Consider the following 23,223-nt stretch of genomic DNA (forward strand, 5'->3'; position numbering starts at 1 on the left):
TTAGGAACAATATTGCCTATTAAAAGAAATGGTATTCTCCTGCTCCCCATACACTTAATATTTTCCAGATAACTTTAGCAGACTGAATTTACTCCAGGGTTAACAAAATATGCATTGACTAAAGAACTAGCTTTGTGAAATATTAGTTTGCTTACTGATTGATCATGGAAAATGAAGAGTTTATAAGAGAGCACATATCATAGATGTTCAGCTATCTTTGCTAGATTTTTAGCAAAGCTATCTGCCAAAATGTCTCATTAATGAGTTTTTACATTTATAATCCCTGACAGAGATTTACCCACAAACTAAGACTGACCAGGGTGTTTTACTGATTTATTAGAATTGTTTCTTCAGATACACAGACTATTGCCCAGAAGTAAGTGAAGCATTTCTGGAAAGTGCATTGATTTTTTTTTTCAGGCCATGATGATATACATCATTTCTGAAACTACCATGGTGAACTCAAAGCCCAATTCTTTGAACCAAATACTTGAAAGAAGGGAGCAGGGGAGAAAAAACATGTTATCCTTCCAAATATTTCTACCTATCCAAGAATGTTATTTTCAACCAAACTAATATCTCGGTTTTTGCCTGTTTTTTTTTTTCATTTCACTCAGTTTGGTGGTGTAAAAGTTTGAAGAGTAGCTAAGGCAGACTGTGTTACACATCTAACCATAAATAGCTTCAGGTGGAAATGTCATTTCATTGGGTTCACAGTGAAACACCCCAGTGCAGCGGTTCTCAGACGGTGGCCCCCAACCAGCAGCATCCACGTATCTGGGAACTTGTGAGAAATGCCCATCCTTGGGTCCCACCCTGACCCACTAAATAAGAAAATCTGGGGGCGGGGCCCAGCGATCTGTTTCCACGAGCCCTCCAGGTGATTCTGAGGCACACTCCAGTTTCAGATCCACTGCTCTAATGGCAAGGCCAGAGTTACTCTTGGATTTTACTTCTCTTGGTCTATGGAGCTCTGCCTAGCCAAATTTAAGTGAATTTGATATGCTCTCATTTTCAAAATCAACACTTTACTCACTTGTGCAACTGACTAGAGCCTCAAAAATGTCCTGGAACAGATGGCGATTGGGCTTGGAGGACTGGGACACTGCCTTCTGCTCTTTGATCCCCCAGCACAGCAAGTTGCCTTCCAGCCCTCCTCAAGTCAGTGTCTGCCTTCCCTGTCACCCCTTTCCCTCAGATACAGGCAAAGGGACCTGCAGGATATTCATCCAAAAGGATCATGCCTGCAGTTCAGTATCTAGAGCAGCGCTTCTCACCCGGGCTGCACATTAAAGTCACCCAGGGAGCTGTTCAAAACCCCACTGCCCAGGCCACAACCCAACTGTTACAGTCTCTTGATGGGGTAGACCCAGGCATCGGTAGTGTTTGGAGCCCCAGGTGATTCCAATGTGCTGCAGAGCTTGAGGGAGGAGAGAAGGTAAGAAGCTTCTGGGGCAGGGGGCCTTTCCCTGGGGTTGGGGAAACACCTAAGCAGGTTGGAGGGGTTTTGTGTAATTTTCTTACCCCTAAGTGTAGCTCAGGTGCTGGGAGTGCAAGACTAGACCTGGAGGGAAGAATGAAGCATGTGAGAAAGGACCAGAGGACCAGGACAGAAATTGCTCTTAGACACTAGGTACTTAGATCACCAGATAAATTCCCAGGAACCACAAAGGCAATTCCTGAAACAGGACCCTCGTTACAGCACAGGTGGCACCTGATCACTCTGCTATCTTAGTTAGGGAAGTGACCTTAGCCACCCTGACAGGGTCAGGTGCTGATTCACGCTGAGGACCTGGACAACAACCCACCCTGCCCTTCCCGCAGCTTTCCCAGTTCTTTCCCTGTTCTGTCCTCATAGGCTTTTCTCTGGTTGGAGTCTGTGTTCTCTATAATTGCCTCTGAGCCGCTCAATTTTGTTGTTAAGGGCTGAGCTCCCCGCGGGAATAGGACATGTTTGTCCCCATCTCCTTCCCTTGTCTGCTCTTCAGGTCCTTCCAGAACTACCGGTACCTCTTGAAAAGACTCCATTGGACCTCAGAAAGCCTTTTCTTTTTCTTTGAATAGTTTGCCAGATTTCTTCTCTTTTGAAAAGTTTGACATCTGTAGTCATTACAACTGTGCTGAGATTATGCCCCAACTTTCAAGTCAGCCGAGTTCTGAAGTCGGGGGAGCTGCAGAACTTCGGGGGGCGGGACGTCAGGCACAAGTGCTGCCGGGATTCTGCCTGAGCAACTGGGCGCTCTGGGGGGAGCTCCATCTGATCATCTTAAAGTGCGTAAAGTGTGCAAGATTCCCAGGTGGGGATGCTCTAAATTACTGAGGGTCTACAGACGTTACGCATGACACTTTATGTCGTGTGTATGTATTAGTGTTTGTAATAGTATCAAAAAGGAGAATGTGGGTAGCATCCATAAAGGGGAGATAGAACTTAGCATGCTAACTTGGGTCAAATTTGCACATCAGTTAGCCATTTAAATACTAATTATTGTTATAGCATTTGTATACCTGTTTTAATCATGTATAAATTTACAGGGAATTCATTCATTTATTTTGTAAGCATCCACTATTGAGAATTTATACTAAGCACTGGATGATCCTAATCTATCATAGTCATTATTGGCTCTCCATTAATTCATTAAATAAATATTTATTAAGAACTTATTATGTACAACAGGTTATCATGAACAAATCAGCCCCAAATCCCTGCCCTTGTAGAGGAATATATTGTTACAGTGTTAATACACAGACAATAACAGGGTAAAACATAGTATAGCAGTAGGGTGAATGACTGTCTTGGTTTACTTGGGACCAGAGGATTTCCCACGTTGTGGGATTTTTAATCTAAAACTCAGATAGACCAGGATGGTTGTCCACACTATTAGCAGGTAGATATGGGCTATACAGAAGATAAGGTGGGTGGAGCAACTTTGCGATGGGGAGAAATCAGGATTCCATTTCAGATATTTTGACTTGACTTGCCTAGTACCGCCGAACGGGAAGTTAAGAAGGAAGGTCAGAAACTAGCAAAGGAGGGTGAGGACAGCCACACAGAGAAGGGAAAACCAGGAGAGTGTGGTGGTCTGAAAGCCAGGCGAGAATGCATGTCAGGGAGGATGGAATTGTCAACTCTCCAGATAGTGCCACATGACTGGACGGAGATGTGAGCATTGCATTTAGCACCAGGGAGGTCATGGGTGACCTTGATAAGGGCAGTTTCAATGGAGTTCTGGGGGCAAAAGTCTGACCACTGTAGAGAATGGGGAGAGAAGAATTGAAGGCAGCAGGTATAGACACTCTTTCCAGGAGTTTTCCATAAAGGAGGCAGAGAAATGGAACAGAGCTGAAAGGGATGTTTGGTCCAAGGAGTTTTTATTCGTTAAGATACAAGATATTATGACATGTGTATTTTGATGGAAATGATAAGTTACAGACGAAAGTGTTGATGCAGCACACAAAAGGAGTGTGCCAGGTGAGATGACAAGGGGGTCCAGGTAACAAGTGGATGCGGCCTTGAAAAGGGACCTGGAAGTTCATCCACAGTAACAGGAGGGAAGGTTGAATATATGGGCACTGATCCTGGTGGTTGGACTTGCAGAGGTTCCAGTTGCTTCTGTTTTCTCAATAAAATAGGAAATGAAGTCTGTAGTTGAAATAAAGGTGAGAAGTACAACACTGGGGGACAGAGGAGACAGGATATAACAGTCATCCAGGAAAGTGAGAGAGTGACTGGACTTGGGAAATGTAGTAGAATTGCCAGCTGCACTAAGGGCTCACTTGAATTTAACTGAGACCTGCCAGTGTTTGTGTGTGTGTGTGTGTGTGTCCATGTGCATGTATGGTTTTTTCCCTGGCCCCATTCAACTGCCAGGTGCAAGCACAGAGTAAGCTAAACTGAGAGCTGGATTTAGCCAGGGTTGAGGTTTTACCAGGCAATTAGGACAAAGTAAGCAGAGGGTCAAGGGACTTGAGGATGCATGGAAGGGAGAGACTCTAATGATCGACAAGAAAATATTTTTCCAACTTTCTAGTAAGAAAAATTCAAATGAACAGGAAAGTTAGAAGAGCAGTCCTCCGCCCTTTTTCCCCATGACCTTGACCTTCTAAAAAGACCACATCAGTTGCCTTACAGGATGTCCCACATTCCAAATCTCTCTTACTGTCTCATTATGGTGTCATTGAACATATTCTTCTATTCCCGGTATTGCTTATAAACTGAACACTAGGTCTATAGGCTCTATTCGATTCAGGTTAATTGTTGCGTAATAATACGTTCCTGTTAGTCCTAGGCACTTCACATTGCATCACATCAAGAGACCAGGGAAGGTGTTCCCATATTAGAGATACTAAATTTGGTCAGCTTAGGGTGGTTACAGTCAGATCTCTGTTACAAAGATTCTTTTTCTCTTGCAGAGACCTCAGTATCAAACCTGGGTAAGGATATTAGAGGGCAAAGGACAGGGAACATGTGGTAAGATTGATGGAGTGTAAGTCACAAGCACAGAACAGGTCTACACAAGGCAAGTGTTTATAAAATTTTGGTACCAAATATTCCATTGATTGTCTCCCTTGTATTCCTAGTACTCATCAATCTTGAATCTGACCACAGGTGTCTGAGTTCTTTAAACTCAGAATGGGAGGGTGGCTTTTTCTTTACCACCTAAGGACTTACTTCCTGGCTACTTTTCATTTTGAAGAGACAATAGGTTTGCCATCGTTGGAGATATCTTTTGACCTCAGTCACATTTCAAGAAGAATAATGACCCCCAGGGATCAGGCATCTTATACTACCCACTGTTCCTTCTGAGCCTGGGAACTCACTTGGTCTCTCCTCAGTGGTAAGAAGTCCTCACTCTCCCAGCCAGTCAGTAAGTCAGTCAGTCAGTCAGTCAGTCAGTCAATGTAACATCTCCCTCACCTGGTGTTACAGGCCGGCCCGCATTGTGGGAAGAAGGTCTCTACTATTCTTAATGTCAGGAGAGCTCGGGGCTGGCATCCCTAGTTCATCACCAACCTTCCCTTCTTCACTTTCCTGATTTACTCCAGTTAGATAAAGCCTACTTTTCATAAGTGATCTTGTTTTAAATTGCTTGTTCTTAGTCACACTTGGCTTGCTGTGTATATCACTTCTGTCTTGCCTATTTTGTTCTTTGCCAAGTCAGAGCCTCTATCTCAGGATAACTGAGATGTTGGTGCCCCCAAAAGAACACATCGATTTTAAATGGTAGCTCTTTATTAACTAACATTTAACTTAGTTTAAATTTGGGTTCAAGTTTTTAATTGACCAGTAATTCCTCAAAACATATGGACAGACCAATGTGTTTTATGATATACTCAAAAGCTCTAAAGGTCAGAGCAGAAAAATAGTATTCTGTTTGTCAACTAATCACTTAAAATTTGTAGATCTGAGTTTGTGAGTAAAGAGTATACAAATTACTTACTTTCTGCTTTAATTATAGAATGAGGTAGTGGAAGGTAAGAAAGCTAGAGGCCTGAAATCTATTAATTAATAAGAATTTCAGTCTTTTGTATAGCATGATGTTTCCATACAGGACAAAATTTTGGCTAGTTGGTCAAATTAATTCCCTGGAATACAAATAGAAGCATCTGGATTTTTGTTTTTTGCTTTTATAGTTGCTAGGAAGATAAAAACTTGTCCAAAACTTAGGGTAATTTGAATATTATCTGGAATTATATCAAAAGTATATTTGACTTAGTAGAAAGTATTTTGATTTGAAAATAAGATTTTCTTCCTGAAATATATATCAAGTAAATAATTTATTCACATAATAATTCTGTCTTCATTTCACAGAACTGCCATTATTTCAGGGCCTTTCTTTTAAAGTTTAAATGGGACCTTGGAATCCATCACAAATGTGTGGGTTTGGCTAGTACTTAGCCCACAGCATTATCTACTCAGCCAGAGCTGAGCTCTTTTAGCCCAGGGTCTCCTATGGCAATATGTCCTCACAGGCATTTACTGAACAACCTCATTAAGGCAAAGTCATCCGTTTAGGAGCCAGTTGCAATTTGGATAGAGAGGAGCTAGTGAGAAGATGGCCACCCTAGCCCAGTGCAAGAACAGTTATGTAGGTTATAGTAGCTACTCCCCATCTTTGAGGGTTATGTGTTCAGAAGACACCCATAGTAGGAGAATTTGCAGTTGAGAAACAGAATTTTAGTACAGAAGTGGCGAGGAAGAACTAAAGTTGTAGTGAACACACGAAAACGTGTACAATATTTACTTCACCAAAATAAGGGAAAAAATAACAACTAAAATAAAGCTAACACCAGAAATATGTTATGCATCTTGAATTTGCACAATTGAGCACTGTGCAATTCCTTCCATCTTCTATCCCCTGCACACCAGATTCTCCCTCATTTGTAGTTATCAAAAAGATATTTATAAATATATTTTACTTTCCTGCTATAATGTACATATTTTCTGTTTATTCCTCTGCCCAAATGTTTGGTTCCTTTCTGATGTCATGATTTGTGTCTCTGAACTCCACTCTGGCCTTGGAGACATGGGATAATGGGTAATCCTCATGTGGGAAAGTTCTGGAAGATCTATTTTAACTTCCCTAGCAGACCTGAGCAGGTTAGCTCTCGAGCCCCGAAGTTAAGGGTTCAATCACTTTAGCTCTGCCTATGGCAGCTCCTCGCCAGAGCACACAGGATGGGCAACTTTTATATACTTTCTGGTTCCTGCCCTGTAAACATGGCCAAAACACAGACTAATGCATTGGCTTTCTTCATGTCTCCTGTAGCTGCACTGCAGAAAACCTCTACTCCTTCTCTGCTCTCCACTCTTTTTAATTCCCAAACTCCACTTCCTTTTTCTGATTATCTCCAAGAAAAATGCCTATCAATTTAAAGCTACTCGAGTGGAAATTTTCTGAAGTTGCAGAACTGCCATGCTTACATGTTACTAAGGGGAATTTGCACTTGGCCGTGTGGTCCATGTATAAACACTATGACATAAACCCTGTAATCTGAAGAGCCTGTTGTCCTGCCCCACAGAGGAGTCTGGATAACGTGCTTGGAAGAGCTTTGCCAGCATGGGGAGGTGGAGGGTGATACATGAGACCTTGTCTGTGCCTGATCACAAACCCTGTGGTCCTATTGTCTACTCAGCAGCAGAGTCAGTCGAGGGCCCCACACCTCAGAGGTGGCATTACCAGGGTCATAGGTAAAAAGGCTGGAACTTGGAGGGAGGTGGCTGAGACATGACTTCTCTTTCCTCCCTCCCTCACCGTATCTAGGTGCCCCTGTGGGTAAGGATTTTGGGGTGGCTGTCTGCACCTCCTTCTGCCCTGGTCTGTCTGCCGTGTATCCTCACTGAACTGACCTTCCTCGTTACCTTTAGATAATCTCGTTTGATTTCTCCAAGGGGTGTTTGGTCTTCAGTCTTCGCCTATAATACAAACAACTGGCACTTATGAAAAAAATGGACATACAAACACCACATGTCCTGCTTATATCTTCCTATGCTCTGATAAACTCCATCCCGTCTGTGTTCATACCCCCTCCATCTCACTCATCATAAGGAGGGTTAACCACATAGCTTATTAACAAGGACATTTTGACTTCCAGCTTCCTGAGCCGTGCTCATCATGGTCACAGACACCACTTAGCCCTCACCCAGGTAGCCTGCTTCTGTCTAGGCCCTGCATGAACCTTTTCCAACCTCAGCCCCTTTCCACAGGAAATGCAGTCACCTGCAGAATTTCTTAATTTTTCTCTTGGTAGATGAAAATTAGTTTATACCACCCACACTTGATTCTTAACTTCATGAGTTCCCAACAGACATTCTTTTCTTCTAAAGTCCCTCTTTTACTGAGCTGTGAATGAGGAGTCTCTCTCCTCCCCAAATCCTCATAAACAAAGGTTCATCTCAGCTGTTTCCTCTCAAGCCTTCCCTGTGCTGCTTGCATCCACTATCTAATAAACCCACCCCACCTTTTATCCTGAAGAGAATAACTATCCATTTATGCTTTCAATTATTTTAAAATATTATTCATTAATTTTATTCAAGGCATATTTATCATGTACGTACATTGGCAGATCTAGTAAAAGTAAGCAAAATAAACAATGTGAAATCAGGGGCTTTTATAATTATTAGCATTTTTACATTTTATAGTAGCTTATAATATAGGTGTTATTATTTGTGTCAGTATTGAAAATAAAGGGAATAAATGTTTTCCCCAATGTCATATATATGGTAACTATTGAGGTCAGGATGCAGACCCATACCTTTTGGGGGTGTTTTTGAGTTTAGTCTTTTTAAAATTTTTTATTGAAGTAGAGTTGATTTACAATGTTTTGTTAGTTTCAGGTGTACAGCACAGTGATTCAGTTATATACATATATATATATATATAGGCAGACCCATATGTTTTGTTTTGGTTTTTTTTTGACTTTAGTCTTTTTAAAATTTTTTATTGAAGTAGAGTTGACTTACAATGTTTTGTTAGCTTCAGGTGTACAGCCCAGTGATTCAGTTATATATATTCAGTTATATATATTCAGTTATATATATATATACATATATATACGTTTTCAGATTCTTTTTCCTTATAGGTTATTACAAAATACTGAGTATAGTTCCCCATGCTATACGGTAAGTCCTTGATGGCTATCTATCTCATATACAGTAGTGTGTATATATTAATCTCAACCCTCTTTTGCCTTTGGTAACTGTATGTTTGTTTTCTATGTCTGTGAGTATCTTTCTGTTTTGTAAATAAGTTCATTTGTATCTTTTTTTTTTTAGATTCCACATATAAGCGATATCATATATTTTTGTCTGACTTACTTCACTTACTATGATAATCTCTAGCTCCATCCATGTTGCTGCAAATGGCATTATTTCATTCTTTTTAATGGCTGAGTAATATTCCATTGCATATATGTACCACATCTTCTTTAACCATTCATCTGACGATGGACATTTAGGTTGCTTCCATGTCTTGGCTATTGTAAATAGTGCTGCTGTGAAAACTGGGGTGCATGTATCTTTTCCAATTATAGTTTTCTCTGGACATATGTCCAGGAGTGGGATTGCTGGATCATATGGTAACTCGATTTTTAGGTTTTAAAGGAAACTCCATACTGTTTTCCATAGTGGCTGCACCAATTTACATTCCCACCAACAGTGTAGGAGGGTTCCTTTTCCTCCACACCTTCTCCAGCATTTGTTATTTGCAGACTTTTTAATGATGGCCATTCTGACTGGTGTGAGGTGATATCTCATTGAAGTTTTGATTTGCAGTTCTCTAATAATTAGCAATGTTGAGCATTTTTTCATGTGCCTGTTGGCCATCTGTATGTCTTCTCTGGAGAAATGTCTATTTAGCTCATCTGCCCATTTTTTGATTGGGTTTTTTAAATTGAATTGTATGAGCTGTTTGTATATTTTGTAAATTAATCCCTTGTCAGTTGCATCATTTGCAAATATTATCTCCCATTCTGTAGGTTGTCTTTTTGTTTTGTTTATGGTTTCCTTTCCTGTGCAAAAGCTTTTAAGTTCAATTAGGTCCCATTTATCTTTTTTAATTTATTTACTTTTTAAAATTTTTGGCTGCTTTGGGTCTTCGTTGCTGCGCGTGGGCTTTCTCTAGTTGGGGCGAGCAGGGGCTACTCTTCATTGCTGTGTGCAGGCTTCTCATTGCGGTGGTTTCTCTTGTTGCAGAGCATGGGCTCTAAGCGCGTGGGCTTCTGTATTTGCAGCACGCGAGCTCAATAGTTGTCACTTGCAGGCTATAGGCGCGCAAGCTCAGTAGTTGTGGCGCACAGGCTTAGTTGCTCCGTGGCATGTGGTATCTTCCTGGACCAAGGCTCGAACCCATGTCCCTTGCATTGGCAGGTGGATTCTTAACCACTGTGCCACCAGGGAAGTCCGGTCCCATTTATTTTTGTTTTTATTTCCATTAATCTAGGAGACATATCTAAAAAGATATTGCTGCAATTTATGTCAAAGAGTGACCTCCCTGTGTTTCCCTCTAGGAGTTTTATAGTATCCGGTCATACATTTAGGTATTTAATCCATTTTGAGTTTATTTTTGTATATGGTGTTAGAGAATGTTTTAATTTCATTCTTCTACATATAGCTGTCCAGTTTTCCCAGCACCACTTATTGAAGAGACTGTCTTTTCTCCATTGTATACTCTTGCCTCCTTTCTCATAGATTAATTGACCATAGGTGCGTGGGTTTATTTCTGGGTTTTCTATCCTGTTCCATTGATCTATATTATTGTTTTTGTACCAGTACCATACTATTTTGATTACTGTTAACTCTGTAGTATAAACTGAAGTCAGGGAGCCTGATTCCTCCAGCTCCATTTTCCTTTCTTAAGATTGCTTTGGCTATTCAGGGTCTTTTGTGTTTCCACACAAATTTAAATTGTTTTCATTCTAGTTCTGTGAAAAATGCCATTGATAATTTGCCATTGCAATGAATCTGTAGATTGCCTTGGCTAGTATAGTCATTTTAACAATATTGATTCTTCCAGTCCAAGAACACAGTATAACTTTCCATCCATTTGTGTCGTCTTCAATTTCTTTCATCAGTGTCAGTGTCTTAATAGTTTTCAGAGTACAGATCTTCTGCCTCCTTAGGTAGGTTTATTCCAGGTATTTTATTCTTATTGATGTGATGGTAAATGACTTTTTTCCTTAATTTCTTTTTCTGATCTTTCGTTTTTTGTGTATTTTTGCAATATCTACAAATCAATCAGTGTGACATACCACACTAACAAACTGAAGAATAAAAATCATATGATGGGCTTCCCTGGTGGTGCAGTGGTTAAGAATCCACCTGCCAATGCAGGGGACATGGGTTCGAGCCCTGGTCTCGGAAGATCCCACATGCCGCGGAGCAACTAAGCCCATATGCCACAACTACTGAGCCTGTGCGCTATAGCCCGAGAGCCACAACTCCTGAAGCCTGCACAACTAGACCCTGTGCTCCACAAGGAAGCCACCGCAATGAGAAGCCTGCGCACCACAACAAAGAGTAGCCCCCGCTCGCCGCAACTAGAGAAAGCCCGCGCAGAGCAATGAAGACCCAACGCAGCCAAAAATAAATAAAAATAAAATAAAATAAATAAAACATTTAAAAAAGTATTAAAAAATCATATGATCATCTCAATAGATGCAGAAAAAGTTTTTGATAAAAATTAACATCCATTTATGAAAAAAACTCATCAGAAAGTGGGCATAGAGGGAACCTACCTCAACATAATAAAGGCCATATATGATAAACACAAAGCTAACATCATACTCAATGGTGAAAAGCTGAAAGCATTTCCTCTAAGATCAGGAACAAGACAAGGATGCCCACTCACCACTTTTATTCCACAAAGTTGTGGAAATCCTAGCCACAGCAATCGAAGAAGGAAAAGAAATAAAAGGAATACAAACTGGAAAGAAGTAAAACCGTTACTGTTTGCAGATGACATGATACTATACATAGAAAACCCTATCCTTTCAATTATCCAAATTATCCACTCTTCCTTCAAATGCCGTAGCCTTACTTATAAGCAGTCTTAATAAAACATCTTCGCACCAAAGTGAGCTCCTCTGCAGAAGAATTCTGTACCACTGTCCTAAGAAGACAATATTCTCTTCAAACATAGAGGCCCCATGATGTCTTCAGCTAGGATTTTACAACATGTTATAATGCTCATTGCCTTATCGTGCCCCAATTAGAGTAGGATTTGGGGCAGGAAGCAAGACCTGAAGGAGGACATGGGTGGGGAGGGGCTGCCTGCTCCTTCCTAGTTGCTCTGAAGACCCAGCTCAGGCCTTAAGAGCCAGGCCTGGGGGTGGAAATAGAGGGCAGAGCAGTGGAAGAGGAACCAGGAAGTTCAAGGAAGCCTGGGTTCCTGGCAAGGTCCCAGGGTTGCCACAGCAAGGGCTATCTAATGGCTCAGCGTGTCCTATGTCCTGGGAGAACTCTGTGACCCTGGAGACCTTGATGAATCATGATGGACGCAGAGCCCCAAGACAGCTGCTGTCACCACCAGAGAGAGCCTTCCAGGCCAGCCCAGCCAGCCAAGCCCAGGGCCAGAGGTGCCCAGGAGATGTCCTTCAGTCCTATAATGATACTCCCCTGGAGGGGCCAGGCCTGATTAGGGCCTCTGGGGGACGGGTGGTACAAGGCAGAACTGCTGCTTCCAAAACTAAAGAGGTAAGACTTCAGGTATTCCAGCAACTTCCAATTATGAGGCTCACTTCTGCATGGGGAGCACTGTCTGGAGAGGGACTGCTTGGAGGCTGGAGGCTCTCAGGAATATGGTGGTGTGGAGGGTTCAGTTTCTTACAGGCTTGCAGCTCTGACCACAGTAGTGGGTAATATTTTAGAGACTAGGAGTTAAAAAGAAGGGGAAATAACGAATAACTGTGCGTGTGTGTGTGTGCGTGCGCGCGCGTGTGTGTGTATTGATCTTTAGTGATGCTCAAACAGGGAGCTAGTAGGTAGAAATGTTTCAACTGCCGAAGGAGGTTCTTGTGCTAACACAGGTGCTTATTTAATCTGAACACTAGAATTTATGCATTTTGTCAAGATCAACATGCATTTGCTATGAGAGCCAACTGGTAGTCAAACTCATTACCGTGAGTTCTCTGGACCCTTAAAAATCAACACCAAGGTTTGCTTTCTCTGCAGGTCTTCGAGTATGTTCCACATAATGAAGCACAGTCACTACACATCCCGATTCGGCAGCAAACTTGGGTTGCAGTGCATCGGCATGCATGAGAAAGGCATCATATTTAACAATAATCCAGCACTCTGGAAAGCCGTTCGACCTTTCTTTACAAAAGGTATTCAGGTGCTGGGTATAGTCTGCTCTTCTGTCTATGAATATGCCTGTCTTAAAATCATTTTTAACTTCTGCTTCTTCACAGTTTTGAAATAATAAGAGCTAACATTCATTATACATGTACTACATAGTAGGCACTGTTTTAAACACTTGATACTTTAATCCCACAGCAACCCCGTGTGGTGAATACTCTTATCACTTACATTTTACAAATAAGAAAACTGAAGGATAAAGAGGTTAAGTACCTTACCCAATTTCTACCATTAGTAAATGGTAGCAAAGAAGACAACCCCAGAACCCACATATTTAACCACTTCAATTTTGTTCTTTCTGTTTTTACATCCATTTCATGGATGTAAAAAAGAATTAGCACTCTATATACTTAAGGTCACTTCAATTAGCGTGTATGTCAATTAGTGTGTCAGCCATATCCTTGATTTAACATAGCCAACATGTTTGCTGAATCATTGGCTGACTTCCCAGATGTTTTAACAGAAAGCAATTTGCAAATAAATTAGAGAATTTTAGAACTAGAAGGGCTGTATATGTCTCCTCTTTTTCAGCCTCTGAGTTTTATACTCAAGGAAGTACATTTCTAGAGAGATTGTGATTTTTCCCCCAGGCAACATAGCCAGATATAGATGAACAGAAACTGGGCCCCAAACCTCCTTATCTAGTGATTTCCCCCTTTACTATATGCTGCTGGAATGGAAGCCTTTGGGAAATAATCATGACCAACCTTTGACATTAACATCAGAGAAGATGGTCATAGAAACCTTATCATTGATGGAATCTGGCACTAGATGGGTTGTAGGTCTGACCAGGGACCATGGATATTCTTCCCTCCAGCCAGCCTCTGTAGTGAACCTAGATGCCACCTGTGTGGCTGCCGAGACAGGGAAAATCTACGCCTGTCCCAGTCTAGTCGTGATCCCCCTCCACAGAGCTGCCCATCACCAAGACTCAGCACAACTCTAGCACAGATTCCACTACCTTAGTTTCCTATTGCTGCTTAACAAATTGACACAGACTTAGTGGCTTCAAACCACACATTCATTACCTTACAGTTTGATGGGTCAAAAGTCTGACATGGGTCTCATGGGGCGAAAATCAAGGCACTGATACGGCTGTGTTCCTTTCTGGAGGCTCTAGGGAGAAAGTGCTTCCTTGGCTTTTCCAGCTTCTAGAGGCTGCCCACATTCCTTGGCCTGTGACCCTTTCAGGGATATTACATTCTGTTTATATGTTTGAAATGTGGCTTCAAGCTCTTGAACAGAGAGGCAAATCATACATCAGCCTGGGAGTGATAATCAAAGCCATCCCTTCCATGCAAAGGATTGATTCATGAAGGAATCATCTGTCCCACTTCTGGATGTAACAGTCACCCAGGAAACAGCATCCCTACCTTTCATATCTCCAAGTCCTTCCTAAAGTCAGAAAGTATGCTGCCAACCCAAACTTCTTTTTTATACGTGTGGAAATGCTTAGACTCTAGGACCACTCACCAGGTCTCCTTTCTTATTTGCAAAGTGTGACATCAGGGGCTTCTGCAGCACAGTTGATTTGTTTTGTTGGAGGACTCTAACAGCAAGTCTGAATAATAAAAGACATTAAAAAACTAATTACTCCCAAAGAAAATTTAAACTTAGAACAAGGAGAAAAAGGATTTTAAGAGTTAACACTCATGTTAGACCACCTACCATCATGACTCACTAGTGCAAAGACGGTCAGGGAGCAGAGCAAAGTAAGAGATCAGAGCCAGTTCACTCTACCGGGTTTCATTCATTCATTCCTCTATTTGACAAATACATAATATATCGAGAGCTACCACGTACTACAGACTCAAAGTACAACGCTAACAGGTTGTCACTGCCCTAAAAGAGTTCCCAGTCCTGTGAGGAAGACTGCTCAAACAACAAAGATTTGTTTTGCTGTTAGGACACTGACTGAGTACAACAAATCTGGATGTAGATTGAAGAGAAACTGATATTAAAAGAAGGGTATGTTTGGTAATTTAGAAGACTAGCATTTTACACATATGACCTATAATTAAACAGGAAGCACCTTAGATCAAAAAGGTAAGATCCAATTTGAATAGTTCTATAGCAATATTCTACCACCCACTGAAACATAAAATATTACCCTGACCAAATCCAAACTGTCTTTAGAGGGAAAGGTATATAATAAATATGGAAAATCGCTGATTGGTGATTTATGATCATAAGTACTAAATATTTCATTTGTAATCTCACAAATGACATGTCATCATATGAAGAAAAGTTCAGTTTTGAATAGTTTGTTTTAAAAATATTTATTCATTCATTCATTTTTAACCATAAATGTGATAACCTGCTATAGAGAAAAATAAGAGAATACAGAAAAAGTATAAAGAATAATATGAAAATCTCCACCCATAATAAAAATGTGGACAATTAAGCTTCAAACACAAAATGCCAAAATTGCCTGATAGTTTGTGGCCCTGGAGTTGGAGGCGGCTCACTCTGACGTGTACCCTTCAGCTTTGTCTGGCCCCGGCCTGGTGCGCATGGTGACCGTCTGTGCTGATTCCATCACCAAGCATCTGGACAGGCTGGAGGAGGTCCGCAACGAGTTGGGCTATGTGGATGTGTTGACCCTCATGCGGCGCATCATGCTGGACACCTCTAACAAGCTCTTCCTGGGGATCCCCTTGGACGGTACTGAAATTTTCATTCTTGTGACTTGACATTGGGCCCTTTATTAAACAGGGCATGAGAAGGATAACAGACTCAAGTAAAGATATGCTCTTGTGTACACTGCTCTTCTTTAAACCTTTCTAAGTATTCCTAAAAATTGTTCCTGGTATGTCTGCCTTGTTCACTTATATGATCATAAATATCTATAGCAGGGGCCATCTTCTATTTCATTTGTATCTATCTCGCCTCATTGCTCTAGGAAATAGGATTCTACCCACAGCTGAAACTTAACAGATGTGATCATTTGATTTGGTCATAAATATATCCTACCACCAAACCTATGTATTTAACCATTACCAACCATTCTTTTGGGCATGATATATACATATATACATGTATATATGTATGTATGTGTGTGTGTGTGTAGATATATATATATATATCTACACACACACACAGTGTGTGTAGATATATATATATATATCTACACACACACACACACACACACATACACACATATACACATTCTATCTATCTATCTACACATACATATAAGTGCACATTCATACCCCTCCCTCAAAGCTACTAGGTATGAAAACTTTGACTCTATCTATACAGTGATAAGGGTACAGAGGCTGCTGGAAATGATGATGATAACTAACATTAATTTAGTGTCTACTATGTGCCAAGCAGTATAAAAAGTTGCTTCACATAAACTTTGTCACTTAGCATTTATAACAATCCTGGCAAGATGTCTCACTCAAGAAACTGCTTTCCTCACTATATTACAGAAACAAATATTAAACACATACAACTCGACGGCCAACAAAAGAACAAACATTAATCACGTGGATCCACTAAATTCTGCTGCTGTCAGCTTAATGTAATTTCTCCTAACTTGATTTCTAGCAGTGTTCATTGATTCATACATTCATTCAACTAATACTTATTGATTGCCTATTTCATGCCAGGCTTAGGTTCTGGAGATAGACCAGTTGGACAAGACAAAGTCCTGGCCTTCAAAGAGTTTACATCCTAGTGGGTATATGGACAGTAAAAAACTATCTATCTAATAATATATTAGGCTATAATAAGTGCCTTAAAAAAAAACAAAGCAGGGCAAAGGGCTAGAAAGTGAAGGGGGAGGTCAGTGGGAGGCTGAAGCTCTTGTGGAGACAAAGGGTGGTCAGGAAGGCCTCTGTGGAGAGGATGTCTGAAAATAGCCCAGATGAAGTGTGACGATGAGCCATGTGCAGATCTGAAGGAAGAACATCACAGGCACAAGAACAAGGCACGAGTTTCACACTTGCCCAAACCAGCTGAGCTATCACACCTGCTCCCTGATTGACGACATTTGGACAAGCAGACAAGCGATAAGCCCTCCCTTTCTCTGCTCCACTCTCCTCGAATCATCTCCCTGCCTCTTTAATGATTCCTTACCAGAGTCATAGGAATGCCATCTGATTGACATTATGATGGGAGCCCCATTCACTCTGAGGACATTAGTCACAGCCTCTTGCCTCATCCCCTTTCACACAGGGACTCTGAAAGTCCTGTTTGCCTGTTCCATGTACATCTCTCCTAAGATATGACAGGTACCTATTTTAGCAGTCCCTGCTCTTTGGTTCCCCACTAGCCTTGACTCTTAGGAGGGATCAAGTAAAGGGAATTGTACAGCTCTCTGTTAACTTATGGATGCAGACTGCGGTCTAAGAACCTTCATAACCCATACAGACTTACGCATATTTCCCTCTGCTCACCGGGTCCTTATTAAACTCTCATTTGGCCTGAGGGACCCAGTGCACCGAAGAGGAAAGGACATGGCCCTGAGGTTAGATAGAACCAGGCTCCAGCCTAGGGACTTCTTGCCACAGTGGTTCTACTTTGTTGGGCAAGCTTCTTCATTTCTATGAACTGCAGTTTCTGCATCTGCAAATGTCTCTTCCCTTCTCTTGTGTGTAATTTGAAAAAAAAGGAGGGGTTTTCTTTTCCTTAGTATTCAACTTAATTCAAGAACATCCGTTAAGATCTGACTGTGCACAAGACTCAGGACAAGGCATTGAAGATTCCAAAATGAATTCCACCCTCTGAACCGAAATATAAACAACAGAGTGGGGAGGCTTTTTGCCTTTCCAGGCACCAGAATTGAGGCCATAACAGCATTAATTACTTATTTCAAACGGTCAGGTAAACAGAAGGTGCTGGCAGCTCAGCCAAGGAGAAGGATGTGAGATTCTAGGCTGTGTCTCTAACGCAAACATGAAAACTGGCAAATCTCTGGTTAACGTGGCCAATTTAGATGCCAAGCAGAATAAATTAGTGTTGATTTGTTTAGTGGCATTCCCCTGGCTGAAACACCCAGTGAAGGTGGAACCTTGACCTGCTTAGAGTCCCAGATGGTAGGAGAGTCTACAGGGGATCTTCTCTGAGCAGTGTACCATTCTTGGGCTCACATTTTTGCTCCTCTGTTCTGATCTTTTTCTGTTTTTCCAGAAAGGGCCATCGTGGTTAAAATCCAGGGTTATTTTGATGCATGGCAAGCTCTCCTTCTCAAACCAGACATCTTCTTTAAGATTTCTTGGCTACGCAGAAAGTATGAAAAGTCTGTGTAAGTAACATATTTTGGAATATTTATTGCTGAGATTGGATTGATCTGTGTTGTGTCTTAGTTATTGCTGGCCTCTTCGGCAAGCTTTCTCCTCTCCAGACCGCAAGGGAGCTGTTAAGTTGCCGGTGAAACACTTCTTACAGCAATTTGGCAGCATGTGGCCAGACCACAGAGGAAAGGAAGACTTTGGCCCAGGGCAGTTTTCCCCTAGGAGGCTGAGAGCTCCATCTCTGGAACTAGGACACTGCTGTGTATTTTGAGTTGAAGAGAAGGGTTGGCTGAACCTATCCTTATCATTAGCCAAAATTCCCTTTGCATGTCTGGAAAAATGGAAACATAAATCATTTTATTGTTGTGTTGCTTCTGAATGAATTTAACTTAATTCAATTTGTCAGAATTGACAGTAGTTGCAAGAGAATTTTTTCATGATGAACTTTTTTAAGACGTGTTGTTTGTTTAGTTATGCATCTTATATCTTGGGGGATCCTAAAACTGTCATTAAATGGCTTTGCTTTGGTGTCAGACTAGTCTAGCAGAAGACTAGACAAATGCCCAATAGCCTATTGGATAATCAGTGGGTTTTTAGAGTGTAAGTTTCCAGCCACTGTACTTGCCACCTCTAACCGCCAGTGGAAAGCACAGGGGATCTAGAGGTAGACAGACCTGGTTTGTATCCTATCTCTACCACTTAGTAACCAAATGTCCTTGGGAAGTTCTCTGAAATAAAATATAACATACCCTCCGTGGTGGCGATACAGGTTAATGAGATCCTCTATGTAGGGCAATCAGCACAAAGCATGACACATAGTAGGCAGTAAACATGTTAGTTTTCCCCATCCCTCTGTTCATATCTTTTCCAGATGTCCCTGACTATCTTAAATTCTCCATCTCTACAATTTCCCAAAGTTGTTTGAAGAGCTAACTTCATCCTGTTTGCGTGTTTTGAAATTCAGTAGTATTAGTCTCCAGGTAGTCAGCTTGATGTTGCTTTATGTATTTCAAGCAGATGATGAGTATTAGGTGGATGATTTGGACACCTGGTCCTTTAAACATTTCTCTTTGTTTCTACCGGAGCTTATTGTGATTTGAATCAATAAGATAAATGGTTCATCTCTTCACTGCTGTCAGAATTTGTGGTCATCTAAAGAGTCTTATTGGTCCACAGTTAAACTTGGTCATTAGTTTAGCTTCAGTATGGTCAGCAGGCCCATAGAAACTTGCTGCATGAGACTGTATAACAGTTTCTCTTTGGTTTCTTTAAAATTATCTTAGCAACTTTCCTCTCTCTGTAACATTTGCCAATGGTTAGTGAACTAGGTAATATCTCCTATGACCTAAAGCAGTAAAGACCTAGAGAAATTCTTTTGCAATACCCTTGCAATGTGCCAATACTTTTTTGTTAAGGTATGAATGACATTTAAAATTATACTAGTTTCGGTTGTACAACATAATGATTCAATATTTGTATCAATATATTCTGAAAAATGATCATCACAAAAGTCTAGTTAACATCTGTCACCATACATAGTTACAAAACTTTTTCTTGTGATGAGAACTTTTAAGATCTTAGCAACTTTCAAATATGCAACACAATATTATGAACTATAGTCACCATACTGTACATTACATCCCCATGACTTATTATTAAAGCCAGAAGTTTGTACCTTTTGATAATCCCCATCACCAATTTCGCTCCCACCCCCAACTTCTTTCCTTGGTAAACAACAATCTATTCCATGTATCTATGATCTTGCACTTTTTTAAAGATTCCACATGTAAGTGAGAAAGATTCCACATACAAGTGAGAAAAACAGTATGCATCTTTCTCTATCATGCCAATACTTTAAAAAATATATTGGATTTAGCCTTTCGGTAACAGTTTTTAACCTTTAACTATAGGTTACAGCCTTGATTTTGCTACCAGTACCTAGACATGTTGGCTAACTCCGGTTCCTTAATATGAAGTGTAATGTATACGTAATTTATGGATATTTGCAAAGAATTAAGCATAAATTCAGTTATTCATGAGAACTAATGGCTTCAATTTAAATAGATTGTTTTATTTAAACAAATAGCAAATGAATCCATTTTTTTAGGTGTCTTAACTGAGTACAAGTAGATTATATTTTTACTTTTACTTCCAGCAAGGATTTGAAAGATGCCATGGAAATTCTGATAGAAGAAAAAAGACAGAGGATTTCAACAGCAGAGAAACTGGAAGACTGTATGGATTTTGCCACTGAGTTGATTTTTGCCGAGGTACAGACCTGCACTAATCATAATTCCACACAACATGCATGTATGACTGTGTATAGGTGTCTTAAAATTTCCTCGTTAATTGTTGCATGTTTCTGTTTTTAAATATTTGGTTTAGTATTTCTTTTTTTTTTTAAATTTATTTATTTATGGCTATGTTGGGTCTTCGTTTCTGGGCGAGGGCTTTCTCTAGCTGTGGCAAGCTGGGGCCACTCTTCATCACGGTGCGCGGGCCTCTCACTATCGCGGCCTCTTGTTGCGGAGCACAGGCTCCAAACACACAGGCTCAGTAATTGTGCCTCACGGGCCCAGTTGCTCCACGGCATGTGGGATCTTCCCAGACCAGGGCTCAAACCCGTGGCCCCTGCATTGGCAGGCAGATTCTCAACCACTGCGCCACCAGGGAAGCCCTTGGTTTAGTATTTCTATAATGCCCAACCCAAACTGCCCACTATTAGACAATCAGATTAGACTGAACTTTAAGATTTAAATTTCTCTGTGTCTGCACAATATAAAATATGAAAACAGGGGAGTGCAAAGACACTAAATACATAGATAAATGTCTAAATTGTTCAGCTTTGAGCTGAAGATTATTAATGAAAATGTCCATTGTCAATTCCAGAGACTTGTTATTTCTGTAATTTCATTTTGTTGAGGTCTGTTGATCCTTGAGTGCCACCCTCCCTCCTGTTTTGAACCTTTCACTTTTCCAATGTTTCTCCTCATTTCAATTGTTCAGAAACGTGGTGACCTGACAAAAGAGAATGTGGACCAGTGCATATTGGAAATGCTGATTGCAGCGCCAGACACCATGTCCGTCTCTGTGTTCTTCATGCTGTTTCTCATTGCAAAGCACCCCCAGGTTGAAGAGGCAATAATGAAGGAAATCCAGACCGTCGTTGGTAAGAATTTATCAAGCAAACAATAGAGATTAGAAAACAATTCCTTCTGAATATCAGCTTCTAGGTCCTAAAAATCTTATGTCAAAATCTTTATTAGAATCCACCCAGAGAACAATAGAGCAGTTCACTGTGTCATATTTTCATTATGCCAGACAGGTTTCTGTGTTTTTCTGATATAAAAAAACACACGCTCATTGGAAAAAATTCAAATAATATATGTATAAGGCAGAAAGTAGTATCTCCTGATCCCTTCCACTCTCCTTCCCATTCCCCAGGGGGAATCACTGTTAATATTTTGATGTGTATTCTTCAAGGTCTTTTTTGATGGGCACATAAACACATATATGCGGGTTTTTTTTTAACATCTTTATTGGAGTATAATTGCTTTACAATGGTGTGTTAGTTTCTGCTTTATAACAAAGTGAATCAGTTATACATATACATATGTTCCCATCTCTTCCCTCTTGCGTCTCCCTCCCACCCTCCCGATCCCACCCCTCTAGGTGGTCACAGACCACTGAGCTGATCTTCCTGTGCTATGCAGCTGCTTCCCACTAGCTATCTATTTTACGTTTGGTAGTGTATATATGTCCATGCCACTCTGTCACAGCTTACCCTTCCCCCTCCCCATATCCTCAAGTCCATTCTCTAGTAGGTCTGTGTCTTTATTCCCATCTTACCCCTAGGTTCTTCATGACCTTTTTTTTTCTTTCCTTAGATTCCATATATATGTGTTAGCATACGGTATTTGTTTTTCTCTTTCTGACTTTTCACTCTGTATGACAGACTCTAGGTCCATCCACCTCACTACAAATAACTCAATTTTGTTTCTTTTTATGGCTGAGTAATATTCCACTGTATATATGTGCCACATCTTCTTTATCCATTCATCTGTTGATGGACACTTAGGTTGCTTCCATGTCCTGGCTACTGTAAATAGAGTTGCAATGAACATTTCGGTACATGACTCTTTGGTGGGAATGTAAATTGATACAGCCACTATGGAGAACAGTATGGAGGTCCCTTAAAAAACTAAAAATAGAATTACCATACGACCCAGCAATCCCACTACTGGGCATATACCCTGAGAAAACCATAATTCAAAAAGAGTTATATGCGGTTTTGTGTTTTAAAAAACATGGGATCATCCACAAGGATTTGCTACCTTATCAGTGACAAAAGGCTTTTTTCACCCAGAGAAATGGCTATCATTTTTTGCAGTGTTTCTGGGTTTCAAGCAGCCCGTTCTTCCAGGTGGTGGCAGAGGGAGGAGGAAAGGGTGATGATAGCAGAGGCAGGGGAGCGATCAGTTTCCCTCCCCCACCCTCTCCTCCTCCTCTACAGGAAAGCCTCCAGGTCCCTGCTCAGCTCTTCCCCACTCTGTCCCCTCCCTGCTCTGCCATTGCTTCAGCATCACTCTGCCACTGCTTTGGATATCCCCACCCTTCCCTGGAGACACTGCCACGTTCAGAAGAAGTCAGAATTGCTTTCTGGAGAAAACAGAATGCCTTATTTGGAGTGTGCTTCACATAAGTAATCTCTTTAGGAACACATTTCAGACATATGCGAAGAGGTATCAGTAATGATATAGATTTTTCTTTCTTGACTTTACAGAATCCCTGGGAAACAACCTATTTTGCTGTATAAAGGCATCATATTATTAAAAAATTTTTATCTTATTTATCTTTAAAACCATTTGAGTGCTGCTTGAAATAGATGACAAGGGGAAATTTCATACACGGATTAAATATATGAAAGGGTTCTGCAGACGCATTGCCATAGGAGGGCCACTGCCTGGGAAGGTAGATAGCAAGGAGTCAGAATGACATCTGGGTTTCAAATTCTGGAATGTTTTCTCAAGCACCCTTTTCAGGTTATGGGTCCTGTGCCAGGTGCAGGGGCACCGTGGTGAACAAGCCAGTGCCATCCCTGCAGTCCTGGGGCTCTCAGTCTCGTGAGAA

The 23,223-nt window shown here is 40.9% G+C and overlaps 1 protein-coding gene across 1 annotated transcript in view; it reads left to right on the plus strand.

Moving 5' to 3' along the window:
• The window catches only part of LOC101283540 (aromatase), a 50,174-nt gene that overhangs the window by 23,288 nt on the left and 3,663 nt on the right, over window positions 1-23,223 (plus strand). The window contains exons 4-8 of the mRNA XM_012537273.3: window positions 12,668-12,822; window positions 15,341-15,517; window positions 17,990-18,104; window positions 20,249-20,363; window positions 21,100-21,262. Coding sequence (XP_012392727.1) covers window positions 12,668-12,822; window positions 15,341-15,517; window positions 17,990-18,104; window positions 20,249-20,363; window positions 21,100-21,262 — 725 coding nt within the window. The remainder of the gene's footprint in view (window positions 1-12,667; window positions 12,823-15,340; window positions 15,518-17,989; window positions 18,105-20,248; window positions 20,364-21,099; window positions 21,263-23,223) is intronic.

Source organism: Orcinus orca, chromosome 2 (genome assembly GCF_937001465.1).
Source record: "Orcinus orca chromosome 2, mOrcOrc1.1, whole genome shotgun sequence".
Taxonomy (NCBI): domain Eukaryota; kingdom Metazoa; phylum Chordata; class Mammalia; order Artiodactyla; family Delphinidae; genus Orcinus; species Orcinus orca.